The following is a 15,053-nucleotide window of genomic DNA, read 5'->3' as shown; positions in this document are numbered from 1 at the left end:
TCGATTGCGCCAGTTGCCAGTAGCCGGTTGTCCTCCTCCGCGGACACCTCTTTTTGAAGAGATTTAGTGATCAGAAGCCTCGTTACACTATGTAGTGAAAATGAAAGGGCAGAGGCTCTTGCTCACGATGGATGGCTTTTGTAAGATCCATCCGAAATGAGGACACTCCTTTCCATGGGATATTTTGGATATCCAGCGCACGCATCGCAACCAGCAACTCAAGAAGATGCGGTTGGCTCTGAACAAGGTCAAACGCTAGCTCTTTGATCCATGTATATCCACAGTAACCTATCCTCTACACCTTGTAACTGGTCGCGAGATGACAGACGACCATTGCGCCCAGCAGCGTGCCAAAGGGCTCGGATTGGCATTGCGGTGTAATTTTGGCAGATTGGAAGTAAGACGCAAGAATATAATGTGCCCAGAAAGAATAATGATTTTAACTTATTCACTCAGGGCCCGCTTTGTCGCATTTCCTAGCATGGGACTTGGGTTGTCCTACTTTGGAAACCCTCTGCGACAGTAATCTACTCTCAAATTTGAAGTCCTGGGTTTCGAATTTGCATCCCGTTGTGGCTTGTACTGAGGCTGTTATGCAGCTAACGTTGCGTACCCCCTGTTCGGCACCCCCCCCTGTTCGGCACCCTGAAAATCTAACAACGAAATGCCTACTTTTATAAACTGATTTAAATATAAAATTATCAACGGACAAAAATACAATCGTTTTCACGCTTCTCCGGTTCATTAACTTCTTCTTCATCAGCTAAAGGTTCCAAATTTTCTATATCATTTTCCTGCAATCCAATAATGTTCTGTTTGTTAACCAAAAGCTCGTTTGGATCCGGAACCACCCTCCTCCTTTTAACCGGCCGTATTGCCTCCAGTTGTGCTTCCAATAAGCTGATTTTTTGCTGGGCGCTAGCCAAAAGGGTATCTTTGGCTTCGAAGCTTTTTTGGACTTTTGCAAATAAAAGACGTGAAGTAGCGTTGGTTTTGTTGGATTGGGAAAGTTTTTGCAGTTGAAGTCGGATATCTCGGGTCGTTTTAGGGGTTTTCCAAATAAGTAAAGACGGTTCGTTAATTTTTTGGGCTGGGCTTTCCGGTGTTTTATCCCTTTGCAAACCGTTGTTTTTATCTTTTATAACGTTGGCGCTGCTATTTTCTAACAAAAAAGGGCTTAAAAGTGGTTTAACCAAGTTTACCGGCCATAACCCCGTTGTACGCCAACCAGATTGAATGGTTTTTGCTATAAATGCTTTTAATCTGGCCTTTCGATAACAAAGTAGGAAATTTCGTTTTCCAATAACTGTTGAACAGCAAAATTGGCTAACAAATCCAAGTTGACGTCGATAAGCTTCTTTTAACGGCCCAAAAACCGATAGATCCAATGGTTGAAGAACGTGTGACGAATGAGGGGGTAAATATAGGAGTTGAATATTATTTTGCAAGCAAAGAAGCATAAATTCGTCCGTTATATGTGATCCATGGCCATCCAAAACTAATAACCGCTTTTCAGGGGTTAAAGGTTGGGTATACGGAATAAACACCTTTTTTAACCATTCGATAGCCGTTTGGTTATTTGTCCACCCGTTTTCGGTTGCATGAAATTGCCAATTATCGAAAGGGCTTAAATCCGTGGGAAACCATTGTTGTTGTACGTTTTTTCCCTTAAATATAACGAGGGGAGGGAGGGCAACGCCCGTAGCCGATATACATTCGATTATAGTCGTCCAACCACGCGTTCCGGGCTCTTTTCGTTGCAACGGCCGGATCCCGTTAAGCCCTAATACTAGGCCATTAGATCCTTTGCCTTCCATTATACCGGTTTCGTCCATATTCCAACGGTTTTCCGGTTTAATAGCGTTAATAACCGGGTTCGTAATATAAAGCCACCAAGATTTAATTACCTCCGTAGTAGCGCCATTAACCCGGGCGTTATCTATTCGACGGGGCCTTTGGGTTTTAAGGATTGGATAACGAGCCAAAAACGAGTTATCCAACGTTTTCCAAGGCCTTTTGTCTCTCCGGCGGCTTGAAGAATTCGTTCGGCAAAAAAGCGTAATTCTTGATGCGTTGGCGGAAGCCCTAAAGCTGTTTGGGTAAGTACCCAATCAGCCAAATGCTTTTCCTGTTCCGTGGAAAGCCTTTGAAAAGGGCTTTGTGCTTTTTTATAAGGTTGAGAACCTTTAAGTCGACTTTGAAGTGTAGACCTAGGTATTCCCCATTTTCGGGAGGTTTTTGCAATTGGATTGCCATTATTGACGTCGTTAATTGCAGATATAAGCTGTTTTTCAGTATATTGCTTCATTGGAAAATGGAGAATTAAAATCAGAAAAAAGTAAATCCAAAAGTGACAGATTCATCGAGATATTTATAATAGAAGTTGGAGGATAAAAATAAAAGTGTTGTTATTTTTGGGTGCCGAACAGGGGGGGTGCCGAACAGGGGGTACGCAACGTTAATGTCTCCAAGAGTACTTCGAGTCGTATTAGCTGAATCCATTGTCTGGAGAAAACAAATGCTACCGATTTAGACAAAAAACCGATTTTGACATTGGATCGAACAGAATCTCCCAACACTTAGTTCTAGTAGTACTGTCACAGCAGAGGTGATTACCCCGCTGTCTCGTGATACTGGCGCGCTTGCCAACGTGGCTGTTGCACCGGGATTGTTGTGGCGAACCACAAAGATTTTGCGGCTGAGCAGTCAGCGAGGCAATCAGGACAGACTTTTATTTGCTTGGCGCATAGGTATGCCTGTCGGTGGGCTGCCGTCTCGCCCAGCCGCAGTTGTGGCTGCTGACGTGTTTGCATGCTGCTGTTTCTGGGGGCCTTACTGCGCAGCCTGCCCCCGCCTTGAGATTTGTGCGGGGCTCATCTTCTTCCTTCAAGTTGGGCATTCCGAGATGGTCATTTGACGGCGAAGGCTTGTCGACCCACGTATGGAAATAGAGCTCCGTGTATGACCATTTTTCTACTTTACCTAGCCTCTCTTGATCCGACAAGCTGCCATACTTCACAACCAATGTTTTATGGGGAAAGGATGCCGACGCTAGCAGCAGAAGAATACATTGTCGCGTGGGTTTGCCCGTTGCCCGACGTCGAGTTGCCGCCCGCACGATTGATGCTAGACTACGAATATGAGGCGCCCAAGTACAACACTGACTACGATAAGAATACGTACATCTTTGGCTCGATTTGCGGCCATGCGACAGTCATCGCCACAATGCCCAAGGGCAGGACGGGCAACGTGAACGCAGCCCGCATAGCTGGGCCACTGCGAGGAAGTTTCCCCAGCATCCGGATCATTTTGCTAGTCGGCATCGGAGGCGCCATACCGTTCGGGGGTAAAGAATATGATGGCTCGGCCGATATGCCAGGTAACATCTTCTTGGGTGACGTGGTGGTCGGGGCGCCTGGCGATGGTGGTCCGAGTGTGATACACTACGACCATGGTAGAACAAAAAAAGAGGGGTTCGAGATTGTGGGGAAAGACATCATCGCCCGCCCGGATGACCGCATCCTTAGTGGTCTCGCGGTTCTCAAGGCAAATTATGATTTCGAAGGAGAGTGCATCTTCGATGCCGCAATAACCAAGCTTATGAGCAACGACTACAACAAGGAACGGTTCCGGGAACCTTCTCGGAGCACAGATCTGCTCTTCGAGTCCTCTTACGACCCTGGAAGTGAGCATTTGTATGGCGACTGCAGCGCATGCGACCACAGGCGCCTGATCAAACGACCTGCTAGGCCGGTGGGCGGGAGTCACGGCCTGGTGTTCCATTTTGGGAGAGTTGCATCGGGCAACTCGGTGATCCAAGTTGGGACCAGGCGCGACGAGATAGGCAGGCTTTGCGACGGCGCAATTTGCATCGAGATGGAAGCGGCGGGGGTGGACACGAGCGCGCCATGTCTTGTCATTCGTGGAATTTCCGACTATTCGGATACACACAAGAACGATCTTTGGAAACCCTATGCCGCGGGGCAGGCTGCTGTCTTTGCCCGGACGCTGCTGAGGACGATTCAATCAAATGATATTCGAAGTGCAGGTTAGTGGTTTCCGGTTACACCTCGGAAGGCGTAATGCTTAATGGACCAGCAGCTTGTGGAACAGGATTATACTTACCAGCTAAAAATTTCAAAGCGATCTATCGAAACAGCGGTCTCGCTCGTCTCCTAGAAGACTTCGATCTGGTGAGGAGGCTGAAGTCTACTGGCGGGAAACATGACGACAGCGGCAACGACGACTTCCAGCTGGCCCTCCAAAGCCTGGAGTATGAAGACATGAACATTACAAGATGCGGCATCCAGCCGGTCAAGAGCGACACGGTCTCTTGGCTCTTTGCCCACCCAGTTTTCAAAGAATGGAGAGACGGCAAACATCAGGACAGAGATAAAAACCTCATTGCTCTCAATGGCGGGCCAGGGACCGGAAAGTCCACATTGATGAAAGAAGCCTTTGAAAGGTTCTCGGAGGTTGCAGACACAGCGAGGCCGGCCGCTTCCTTCTTTTTCGGAAGAGACTCCGGAAGCAAAGAAACCAGTATGTCTGTAATGTTGAGGTCGCTACTTCATCAACTTCTCCCTCAAATCCCCAGCCAGCAAGCTCAGTTCACTCGTCTTTGGAGGGCAAAGCCACGGTCAAAGTCATGGACATGGACCGAGGCCGAGCTGCGTATGACCTTTTTGAGAATGCTGGAGGAACCGACTCCACGCAGGGTTTTTGTGTTTGTCGACGCGATCGACGAGAGTGACTCACGGGATAGAGTGTATCGATTTTTCATCGACACAGTCAGAATGAACTTCTCAGGCAAGGTGCCCTTGTCTAAAAGTTTGGCCGTATGCGTATCTCACCGGCTGGGATACGACCCGTACACAAAGACTATACACATATGTCTCGAGGACCACAACAATCAAGCTATTGTCGCCTTTGTTGAGCGTGAGCTTGACATCTCTGTTGGACATGGAGACGACAGAGCGTTACTGGCCACGGAGATTGTCCGCAAGGCCAATCACTGTTTTCTTTGGGCATCTCTGGTACTCAGAGAGATCCGGATTGAGCGTGCTAGGGGTCGCAACCTAATGGCACAACTAGAGTACGTCAAAGTACTCCCCGCACAGCTTAGGCAGCTCTATACCTCGATTCTGCGCAAGATACAACCCGAGTTGCGTCCGGTTTCGCTGCGCCTTTTCCAATGGGCCCTGTTGTCGTGCAGGCCACTTCACATCTACGAATGGCATCATATCTTGCCCTTCATCAGCGAAAAGCCTCCACTGTCTCTATCTGAATGGAAATCATCGAGCGATTTCACTGGTGAATGGAGAAAGCCAAAGGATTCGACGTCGAGACACACCGCAGTGCCAGTTGCCGACGACAATATGCTCGAGGCGCGGATCGCCGAGCTCTCAGGAGGCCTTATAAAAGTTGACACAATCTCGCCAGCTGAGACAGGGGACGATCTTGGTTACGGGGGTGGGCAATCGGCCACCTCGGCGGCATTTGCAGGGTCTTTCGATATGCATTCTGGTGCCTACAGGATCGTAAAGCCTAGGCACGAAAGTGTCTATGAGTATTTTCTCAAGTCTCCCTGGGATGGCTTTAAACTGCTGGGAGAACCCTCACCGAATCCGGTTCCGCTGGGTCATTGTTCAATCATGAACACGATGCTGGACTATATCAAAATTCGGGATCTTGACGACTTCTTAATGCCGCCATCAGATAGAGATTATCGATCCGTCGGCAGCAAGTTCTCGTCTGTGAACAGCTCACGGTATCTTGATACACCTGATGATCGCTTTTCGGGAGACATGGACCCAGAATTTGACTCGACAGCGAAAAGCTATGCTTCTCGAAGCTCATCTGGGAGTCGATCAACAATTGCTGATCGATATGTTCACGGAGAGCCTTCGATGCTAATCCAGCCCTGGGACCCTAGGGGTTTAACTCGCGACGAGATGAAACCAGAGAACAGAGCTCTATCAGACGGACTCATTTCTCTAGCTGCCGAAGCTCTTGGCAACCCAAGGTTACAGTGGACCCAAACGTGGTTGAACATGCAACTCGGTTTACGCAATGTTCGGAGCGACCCCGAACTTGACCAGCCGAAGCCACCTATACCCCCATCGACGGTTGCGCATGCAATGCTGGCAGAAAGTCCTGATCTTTTAGCGTATATCAGCTCGGCATTCTTTTCGCATGCAACACGATCACCAAGTTCATCTGATGAAGTCCGTCCCCTTATTACCCGTCTTTCTACGGATAAAACTTGGGAAAGATTGTCCTCTCTCTGCGGTGCAGAAACATCAGGGTCTTCTTTGATCTATCAAGCTTATAAGCTCAAGCTGGCTCCATGGATTGAGGTACTGGTCGGCACTTCTACACCGCAGCAAAGAATCGCAGCGGGTCATGAAGCAATTGTGCAACGCAACAACCGAATGCTAAAGCTGATGCTCAAGAGATTCAAGTCTCTGGTTTCAGATGTAGATGAGACTGGAGCGACTTTGCTCAGTCATGCGGTGGTTTTACTAAACACTTCCGCGTCCTTCGTGCTGATCGACCACGGTGCCGACGTATCGGCGGCTAGAACGTCACTGCTTTCGGGCTCCGCAAACGCCTGTGCTGTGGACAGTGAGAGTAGTTCAGAGGTCAAGCACGTGAGAGCTGAGAGCACCAGGCCGTTCACTCTTGTCCTGGGCAAGCTGCTGCGGCACTGCGCCTGTAAGGATGCCCGACGACGATCAGCTAAGCACGAAGCTGCTTTCGACCGTCCCTGCAAAGACTTGAGATCTCAAGCAAGACTTTTGGAGAATACTGGCGAGTGTGACGGAGAGGAAACGGCTCTGATGGCTCGAATACAGCTCATTGGGCTTATGGGAGACTACCATCTCTTCCGCAGCAAAGCCTGCTTGGACTCGATTACGAAACACTTCTTCTCGACATTTTGGGAATTCAATCAAGCTCCCTTTTCGAATTCGCGTCGGTCGGAAAGATGCATGATGGAGATTGCAAATCATCTTCTTGGAGTCTTGTCACGGACCGCAACCTTTGCTTGGGACGACCTCGTGCGGGTTTGGGTGGGATCATGTGGACAATATCTAAACAGTATGGGGCAAGGGACACTTTTGCACTATTCAGCTACATTGGACATCCCAGGACTTACCGCTGCGGTCATTCGGCACGGCATCGATACCTCAACGCTCGATCTTGAGGGTAAAACGGCGTTGCAGGTTGCCACCGAGCATGGCAACAACGCCGTAGTGGCGGTCCTTCTCGAGCACCAACATGGCACCGGAATTACATTTCCAGAGATAAAATAAAAACAATGGGAGATTGGCAAACAAATGAACCTCCGACTCCGTTCTCTATATTTCCAATCCTCTCCAATGCTGCGTTTCAAACAGATCGTGTCTTTAATGTAACTCCCCAACGTTGATGCATTCACGATGAGGAAAACTCTGTAACACTCCGCTACTCCACTTTCTCCATACGGTAAGAGAAATGGGTGCCAGGTAACCAACATGCAATACCATAAAGCTTAGGTGCCCTTGCTAGGCCTCATGGCTGAGCCCCAGCCATGACTAGGGTATTTGTCCAATATTACGCTGTACTGCTAAAAAACAAGGGGTTTGCCAGGAAATTCGCTGGCAATATTTACATGCAAATGCCCGAAACCATCCATACCTTACCAAGCAACCAGGGGCCTTTGGCGGCCAATTGAGCGTGATAAGACAGCAGATGCTGTCAAGTTCCACATTCTGTGCAACTGTCCAATTTCCCATCACAACATTCTTTTTCATCACAGGGAACCCAAACACAAATTACGGTCAAGACCAACATTCATATTGCAAACAGCGAAACTAAAACCAAAAGCCGTGCCCAGTAAATATCATGCCCGCATAAATCATACGATTTTCTCGTTTAGTAAGAGTCTTCCATATCGGCCTTGCCGCCGTCCCTGCGGGCGACGTCTGCCTTTCCGGCCACATCGGCCTTTCCACCGTCCCGGCGGGCGACGTCTGCCTTACCGGCAACATCGGCCTTACCGCCATCCCGGCGGGCGACGTCTGCCTTGCCGGCGACATCGGCCTTGCCACCGTCCCTGCGGGCAACATCGGCCTTGCCGGCAACGTCGGCCTTTCCACCGTCCCGACGGGCCACATCGGCCTTGCCGGCAACGTCGGCCTTTCCGCCGTCCCGACGGGCAACGTCTGCCTTGCCGGCGACATCAGCTTTGCCACCGTCCCTGCGGGCAACATCGGCCTTGCCGGCAACGTCGGCCTTTCCACCGTCCCGACGGGCCACATCGGCCTTGCCGGCAACGTCGGCCTTTCCGCCGTCCCGACGGGCAACGTCTGCCTTGCCGGCGACATCAGCTTTGCCACCGTCCCTGCGGGCAACATCGGCCTTTCCGGCAACGTCAGCCTTGCCGCCGTCCCTGCGGGCGACGTCGGCTTTGCCAGCGACGTCAGCCTTACCACCGTCCCGCCTGGTGATGACGTCGGCCTTGCCAGCAACATCGGCTTTGCCCAGGTCGCGGGCAAAGACATCGGCCTTTCCGGCCACGTCGGCCTTGCCACCGTCCCTCCTGGCGACGTCGGCCTTGCCCATGTCGGCCTTGCCCATGGGTGCGGTGGGCAGAGCGGCGGCGGTGTAGGCCAGGATGGCGTAGACGGCGGCTTGGGTGAGCTTCATGGTGGCGGTTTGGGTGTGATAAAAGGAGCTGTTTGTATAAGTTTGAAAGTCTTTTTTTTTTCGTCTCGCTGAATGTATTAAGAGTGGTTGAGTGGACTTGATGATTTTGCTTCCGGCGCAGTGTTTCAGTTGTTTGTGGGGATGAGGACAGCAAAGACCGAGTGTATTACCAGCAGCGCAAAGAGGAGTTTATATACATTGTTGTCGAGTGCAAATCCATATCTCCCGGATTTTTAACCTTGACAGTTTTACTCCGGAGCATTGCTAATGGCGAAAAGCGACTCCAGGACAAGCTGAACACGGCCAAGCCCCGTTTAGGTGTGTGACAGCGTGATTTGACAATGTAACCTGTTTCAAACAAATTATGCACTCAAATGACATTGCTTACGAACACATCGGCTAAAACAGGCTTACTCGACAGACATATTCCATGTAGGTCTCTGGTCTATACTTTTTTTTTTACCAGAGGGGCGCGTTACATTGCCACTCGGGATGTACAAGGCGTGGGATGGTGTCATCTTCCCTAAATTCGTGGAGAGTGTCACATCACGGCGGGATGCCGAGTTACATGACTTGTGACTTTGAGTGAAGTCACATCTGCAGCTGAATGACAATGCCTGCCATGGCATTGGGTACCTTTGCCTGGTCGCCGGAAATATTCCACTCGAGATATTCCTTCTACTACGAGGGGTATGTTGCATTGCCACGTATCACATACAGGGCATTGGCCTCTTTGGCTTTCGTTGATAGTTTATAGGATGAAAAAAAGGCGGGGCTCTGGCATGAGTCGACGATAGGGATCTGTCCGACCCTCACCTTACCCGAAAGTATGATCCTGGCTCAAGGAGATATGGGGCAGCTTTGCTTCAGTCGTATACCCGTCCCGGTCAAGAGTCTCTTTGTCCAGTCTCCCCATCTTGTCTCTCAACTTTTCATCCCGTCAACTCTCCATCCCATTTTCTTTTCTTTTTTTGACAAGACATCACCAAAGAGAAGCCAGTACTTCTTCACATCTTACACATAGAAGCAAGCACGAAAGACACCTGGGTCTGATCGCACATACTACTACCCCTTCTCCATCAAACATACCAAAGTCAAAACCCAAGTTGAGCAAAAAAAAACACACAGACCTCGCCTCCTATGGAGTCCAAAAACTCTCAAACATACGAACTCCCCAGCGACGGGCTCCTGAGCTCGTTCCGCGACGACTCGCTGAGCGAAGATGCCCCGACGCTCTGGGAGCAGAAGCTCCCCTGGTACCGCTCCAAGTACCGCAGGCCGCTGGCGGTCGCGGGGTGCCTCATCGCCCTGCTCGGGGGCGCGGTCATCATACAAGCGGTGCAGCTCTCGCGGCACCACGCGGCCACCGTGACCGGCTTCGAGGCCGGCAAGTCCGGGCGGTGCGGCTTCACGGCGACCGAGGCCATGGAAAAGGGCTGCGTCTTTGACTACATGAACTTTAGCTGGCAGCCGGCCGAGTGCTACGACCCGGAGCTGGACAAGGAGCACGCCGCGAGGATGCGGGCCGAGCGTCCCGTCCGGTGGTGGGCGGACGCGAACCTCACGATGCCGCTGCCGGACGACAAGGAGGTGCTCAAGATGTACGGCGAGGTGTGGGTGGAGCGCAGGTTCCACTACAAGCATTGCATGTACAGCTGGGACAGTCTGCACCTGAGCTACGAGGACGGCCGTCCCATTCCGGATCTTCAGACCGTTCACCACTCGAGGCACTGCGCCCACACCTTGGACAAGGCCATCAAGGTGGACAATGGCACCGAGGTGCTCATCGAACATGCTGTTACCTGGTTCTCTGCATGCGTCTGGCCTAGCAGGTAGAGTCATGATGTGATACCAGAAGGGGAGGGGAAAAAGAAAAGGGGTTCAAATTCAGTGAGCGTAGATTAGCTACCTCTTAGCGATAGCTGACAAAGTAGCCATGTGTGGCGGGATGGTGGGGCACAAAGTAGGGTTGTTCCTTGGTTGATTTTCCTGACACGAGGTTGCTTGAGGTGTTTCCGAACTATGATACTGTTTACGGCTGCGGTTGCTTCCTTTGTTTTCTTTTGCTTCGATATACGCTCCAATAACGCTTCAAATTTCAAAGTCCGATACTACATGCCAAGAAAGCCTTGTCAGTAATACTTGATGGATGTCATATGTCATATGCGTGCGACTACAGATGTGTGCTGTCGCTCAAGGACACATTGGTCTCGCGCAGTCTCCCTTGACGTCTATACAAGGTCCCTGCTTGCAACTTGCCTGTTTGGGTAAATTAAAACCAATTCTATATGCAGTAAGCTTCTTTCCACCCGCAACGAACCACCACATTGGGACATGCTGCCTATCGGTCAAACCTACTCTAAACTCAATTTTATTACACCAAACCCGCTCTACAGCCGCCCCGCCTCAGCTATACGGTTGCAGACTCGCTTAGCTGTGGGTGCAGGCTTCCCTGAGGGTAGCAATGACAGCAGCCAGTCAGCCACTAGGTTCAGGCGATTATGCGTGGTGCTGACTCGAAGGAGGGCCAGCCGCCGCTGAGGGCTTGAACCTTATTTAAAAATAAATTGTGGAGCTGGCGTTCTAGCCGGTTTTATCTCCAGTGTTGCACTCGCACATTCATTCGTCTAGATGGGGAGGGGTGGGATGGGCCGACTTAATGCCCGCCCACTTGACCAAAACTCAAGAGACGCCAATCTTTCAAGTATCGTTACATTGAAGGGATTTGGAGGGTGACAAGTTGAACAAAAACAATAAATTAAGTTTCAGGGACTTTGTGACAATTGGGTTTGCCGCGGGCATGTGGCGACATGGGTCAGAGGTCCGCGGGGTGTTTGGGCGCGGAATCACGCCACGTGTACCCACACCGGCACATGGTAGAATGTGGACCTATCAAGAAACATGTTCGATTCGAGCGTTGGATTGACGTTTGGAAAATAAACATCAAAAGCTAGCCTAGAGGAAGGGTCAGGTCCAACCTTTGTGGACCTTGTCGACTGATGATCTGATTGACCATTAGATTTCCTCGGCATTAGAGTTTCATCCCGCACACCGAACTACTCTCAGGGACGCACACAAATACGCTGCCTTGACTTGTATCTTTCGCGGGAAGAAAAAGCGCACAACCTCAAAGGTTTTTTTTTTGTTTATCTTTTTTTTTCCACATTTGCCTCCTGGGAGAAAACATCGCCCAATACAAACTTCACTCTAAGATACTTTGCCTCATCATCACAAAACAGACAATCAACATGGGTTACGCAAAGAACGACTCCAAGGCTGCAAATGCCTCATCAGTCGAGATCCCATTTGACATGCCTGTCATCGACTACAAGGGTATGCACGGCAGCCCAGAGGAGAGGGCCAAATGGCTGAAGGAGCTGGATAGGGGATTCCAGACTTATGGATTCTGCTATCTGTCTAATTCTACCATTTCTGAGGAACTGCTTGAGGAGGCCTTTGAGTGGGTAAGTTGAGATTTCGGCTGATATTCTTTTTTCGTCTTGGGATGAACTCAGTGGCTAACATGGCAGCTGCTAGTCCCGTCGTCTGTTTGCGCTCCCATTTGAGACCAAGATGAAGGCGGAGCACCCGGCGTATGAGACCCCCTACAGTCATCGTGGGTACGCCAAGCAGGGAGTTGGCCACACGGTGCAGCTGCTCTTCGATCACGACGAGATTGAAAAGACCAAGATCACAGAGCCAGAGATCAAGGAGACGTTTGAGCTGGGCAACGGCCTGCCAAACAGCGGGCTGGTCCCCAACAACTACGTGCCCGAGGAGGACCTCCCGGGGTTCAGGGCATTCCACGAAAAGTGGTTCGTCGAGTGCACCAAGCTCGCGCAGAGCCTGCTCAAGGACTGCGGCGACTCGCTGGGGCTCACGGACCCGGAGCTGTTCTGCAAGCAGCACTCGATGAACGACGCGCACATCAGCCTGATGCACTACCCCGAGATCTCCATCGAGCCGCTGCACAGCGGCAAGGCGGCCCGGCTCAACGCGCACACCGACTACGGCAGCCTGACCATGCTCTTCCAGGGCGAGATTGGCGGGCTCGAGGTGTACGACGGCGAGGTGTTCAAGCCCATCGTGCCCAAGAAGGGCACCGTGATCCTCAACGTGGGCGACATGCTGGAGCGCCAGTCCAACGGCCGCTGGAAGAGCTCGCTGCACCGCGTGGTGGGCCCGCGCGACATCATGATGCAGGAGGGCTTCGACCCCAAGGGCACCGTGGTCGACAGGTACACCATTGTCTACTTTTGCCAGCCCGACGCCTCGGTCATGATCGACACGGTGCCCGGCTGCGAGGAGGCCGGCGCCTGGAAGCCCACCATGGTCGGAGACTGGGGCGACAAGATGACCTCGCTCGAGTGGCTGCACAAGCGCTATCTGGCCGAGTTTCACTGAGTTCTTCGAATGTATGATTGGTTGTGTTTTCTTTGCGTTGTAAATAAACTTTGGAGTTAGTACTGTTCGGGAAATTGCCAAGCAGAGCTTGGTTTAGCTGGACTTTTTGTCTCCGTTCTGCGCGCAAAAAATTGGCAAGAGCACACGGTCCGACCCGCTGTGACTACCACGTAAAACCCGCCCATAAATTGTAAATAAATTTATCCTCTGAAGTCAATCGCCTTACCGAATTACTGGATAACTTACTTTTTTACGCGAAAACCAAGTCCCTTATTGAAGTCCATCAATCTAATTAACGTTGCGTACCCCCTGTTCGGCACCCCCCCCTGTTCGGCACCCTGAAAATCTAACAACGAAATGCCTACTTTTATAAACTGATTTAAATATAAAATTATCAACGGACAAAAATACAATCGTTTTCACGCTTCTCCGGTTCATTAACCTCTTCTTCATCAGCTAAAGGTTCCAAATTTTCTATATCATTTTCCTGCAATCCAATAATGTTCTGTTTGTTAACCAAAAGCTCGTTTGGATCCGGAACCACCCTCCTCCTTTTAACCGGCCGTATTGCCTCCAGTTGTGCTTCCAATAAGCTGATTTTTTGCTGGGCGCTAGCCAAAAGGGTATCTTTGGCTTCGAAGCTTTTTTGGACTTTTGCAAATAAAAGACGTGAAGTAGCGTTGGTTTTGTTGGATTGGGAAAGTTTTTGCAGTTGAAGTCGGATATCTCGGGTCGTTTTAGCGGTTTTCCAAATAAGTAAAGACGGGTCGTTAATTTTTTGGGCTGGGCTTTCCGGTGTTTTATCCCTTTGCAAACCGTTGTTTTTATCTTTTATAACGTTGGCGTTGCTATTTTCTAACAAAAAAGGGCTTAAAAGTGGTTTAACCAAGTTTACCGGCCATAACCCCGTTGTACGCCAACCAGATTGAATGGTTTTTGCTATAAATGCTTTTAATCTGGCCTTTCGATAACAAAGTAGGAAATTTCGTTTTCCAATAACTGTTGAACAGCAAAATTGGCTAACAAATCCAAGTTGACGTCGATAAGCTTCTTTTAACGGCCCAAAAACCGATAGATCCAATGGTTGAAGAACGTGTGACGAATGAGGGGGTAAATATAGGAGTTGAATATTATTTTGCAAGCAAAGAAGCATAAATTCGTCCGTTATATGTGATCCATGGCCATCCAAAACTAATAACCGCTTTTCAGGGGTTAAAGGTTGGGTATACGGAATAAACACCTTTTTTAACCATTCGATAGCCGTTTGGTTATTTGTCCACCCGTTTTCGGTTGCATGAAATTGCCAATTATCGAAAGGGCTTAAATCCGTGGGAAACCATTGTTGTTGTACGTTTTTTCCCTTAAATATAACGAGGGGAGGGAGGGCAACGCCCGTAGCCGATATACATTCGATTATAGTCGTCCAACCACGCGTTCCGGGCTCTTTTCGTTGCAACGGCCGGATCCCGTTAAGCCCTAATACTAGGCCATTAGATCCTTTGCCTTCCATTATACCGGTTTCGTCCATATTCCAACGGTTTTCCGGTTTAATAGCGTTAATAACCGGGTTCGTAATATAAAGCCACCAAGATTTAATTACCTCCGTAGTAGCGCCATTAACCCGGGCGTTATCTATTCGACGGGGCCTTTGGGTTTTAAGGATTGGATAACGAGCCAAAAAACGAGTTATCCAACGTTTTCCAAGGCCTTTTGTCTCTCCGGCGGCTTGAAGAATTCGTTCGGCAAAAAAGCGTAATTCTTGATGCGTTGGCGGAAGCCCTAAAGCTGTTTGGGTAAGTACCCAATCAGCCAAATGCTTTTCCTGTTCCGTGGAAAGCCTTTGAAAAGGGCTTTGTGCTTTTTTATAAGGTTGAGAACCTTTAAGTCGACTTTGAAGTGTAGACCTAGGTATTCCCCATTTTCGGGAGGTTTTTGCAATTGGATTGCCATTATTGACG

The 15,053-nt window shown here is 50.0% G+C and overlaps 4 protein-coding genes across 4 annotated transcripts; 3 read left to right on the top strand and 1 right to left on the bottom strand.

Annotated features, from left to right (window-relative positions):
* Positions 1–2,877: 2,877 nt before the first annotated feature.
* On the top strand, positions 2,878–7,445 carry MGG_10236 (uncharacterized protein). The gene is made up of 2 exons (XM_016990497.1): positions 2,878–4,048; positions 4,144–7,445. The coding sequence occupies exons 1-2, from the start codon at positions 2,962–2,964 to the stop codon at positions 7,314–7,316; spliced, it is 4,260 nt and encodes a 1,419-aa protein (XP_016846048.1). The 5' UTR covers positions 2,878–2,961; the 3' UTR covers positions 7,317–7,445.
* Positions 7,446–7,917: 472 nt separating this feature from the next.
* MGG_10237 (uncharacterized protein) lies at positions 7,918–8,691 on the bottom strand (the record flags this gene model as incomplete). Its single annotated transcript, XM_016990498.1, has 1 exon — positions 7,918–8,691. The coding sequence occupies one exon, from the start codon at positions 8,689–8,691 to the stop codon at positions 7,918–7,920; it is 774 nt and encodes a 257-aa protein (XP_016846047.1).
* A 613-nt stretch (positions 8,692–9,304) lies between these two features.
* MGG_15045 (uncharacterized protein) lies at positions 9,305–10,527 on the top strand (the record flags this gene model as incomplete). The annotated part of the gene is made up of 2 exons (XM_016990556.1): positions 9,305–9,381; positions 9,870–10,527. The coding sequence occupies 2 exons, from the start codon at positions 9,305–9,307 to the stop codon at positions 10,525–10,527; spliced, it is 735 nt and encodes a 244-aa protein (XP_016846046.1).
* A 1,111-nt stretch (positions 10,528–11,638) lies between these two features.
* Positions 11,639–13,197, top strand: MGG_10239 (uncharacterized protein). The gene is made up of 2 exons (XM_016990499.1): positions 11,639–12,155; positions 12,229–13,197. Exons 1-2 carry the CDS (start codon positions 11,940–11,942, stop codon positions 13,093–13,095), a joined length of 1,083 nt encoding a protein of 360 aa, XP_016846045.1. The 5' UTR covers positions 11,639–11,939; the 3' UTR covers positions 13,096–13,197.
* The last annotated feature ends 1,856 nt before the right edge of the window (positions 13,198–15,053 follow it).

The sequence above is a fragment of the Pyricularia oryzae genome, assembly GCF_000002495.2.
Source record: "Pyricularia oryzae 70-15 unplaced genomic scaffold supercont8.8_4, whole genome shotgun sequence".
Classification (NCBI taxonomy): Eukaryota; Fungi; Ascomycota; class Sordariomycetes; order Magnaporthales; family Pyriculariaceae; genus Pyricularia; species Pyricularia oryzae.
The sequence above is the reverse complement of the archived record's forward strand: the minus strand, read 5'-3'. Positions and strand labels throughout refer to the sequence as shown.

Excerpts from the sequence above, each read along its gene's own strand:
- MGG_10239 (XM_016990499.1), top strand. The coding sequence starts at position 11,940 with ATGGGTTACGCAAAGAACGACTCCAAGGCTGCAAATGCCTCATCAGTC. Across the intron at positions 12,156-12,228 it reads TTGAGGAGGCCTTTGAGTGG|TCCCGTCGTCTGTTTGCGCT; the intron begins GTAAGTTGAGAT and ends GGCAGCTGCTAG.
- MGG_10236 (XM_016990497.1), top strand. The coding sequence starts at position 2,962 with ATGACCATTTTTCTACTTTACCTAGCCTCTCTTGATCCGACAAGCTGC. Across the intron at positions 4,049-4,143 it reads AAATGATATTCGAAGTGCAG|CGATCTATCGAAACAGCGGT; the intron begins GTTAGTGGTTTC and ends AAAATTTCAAAG.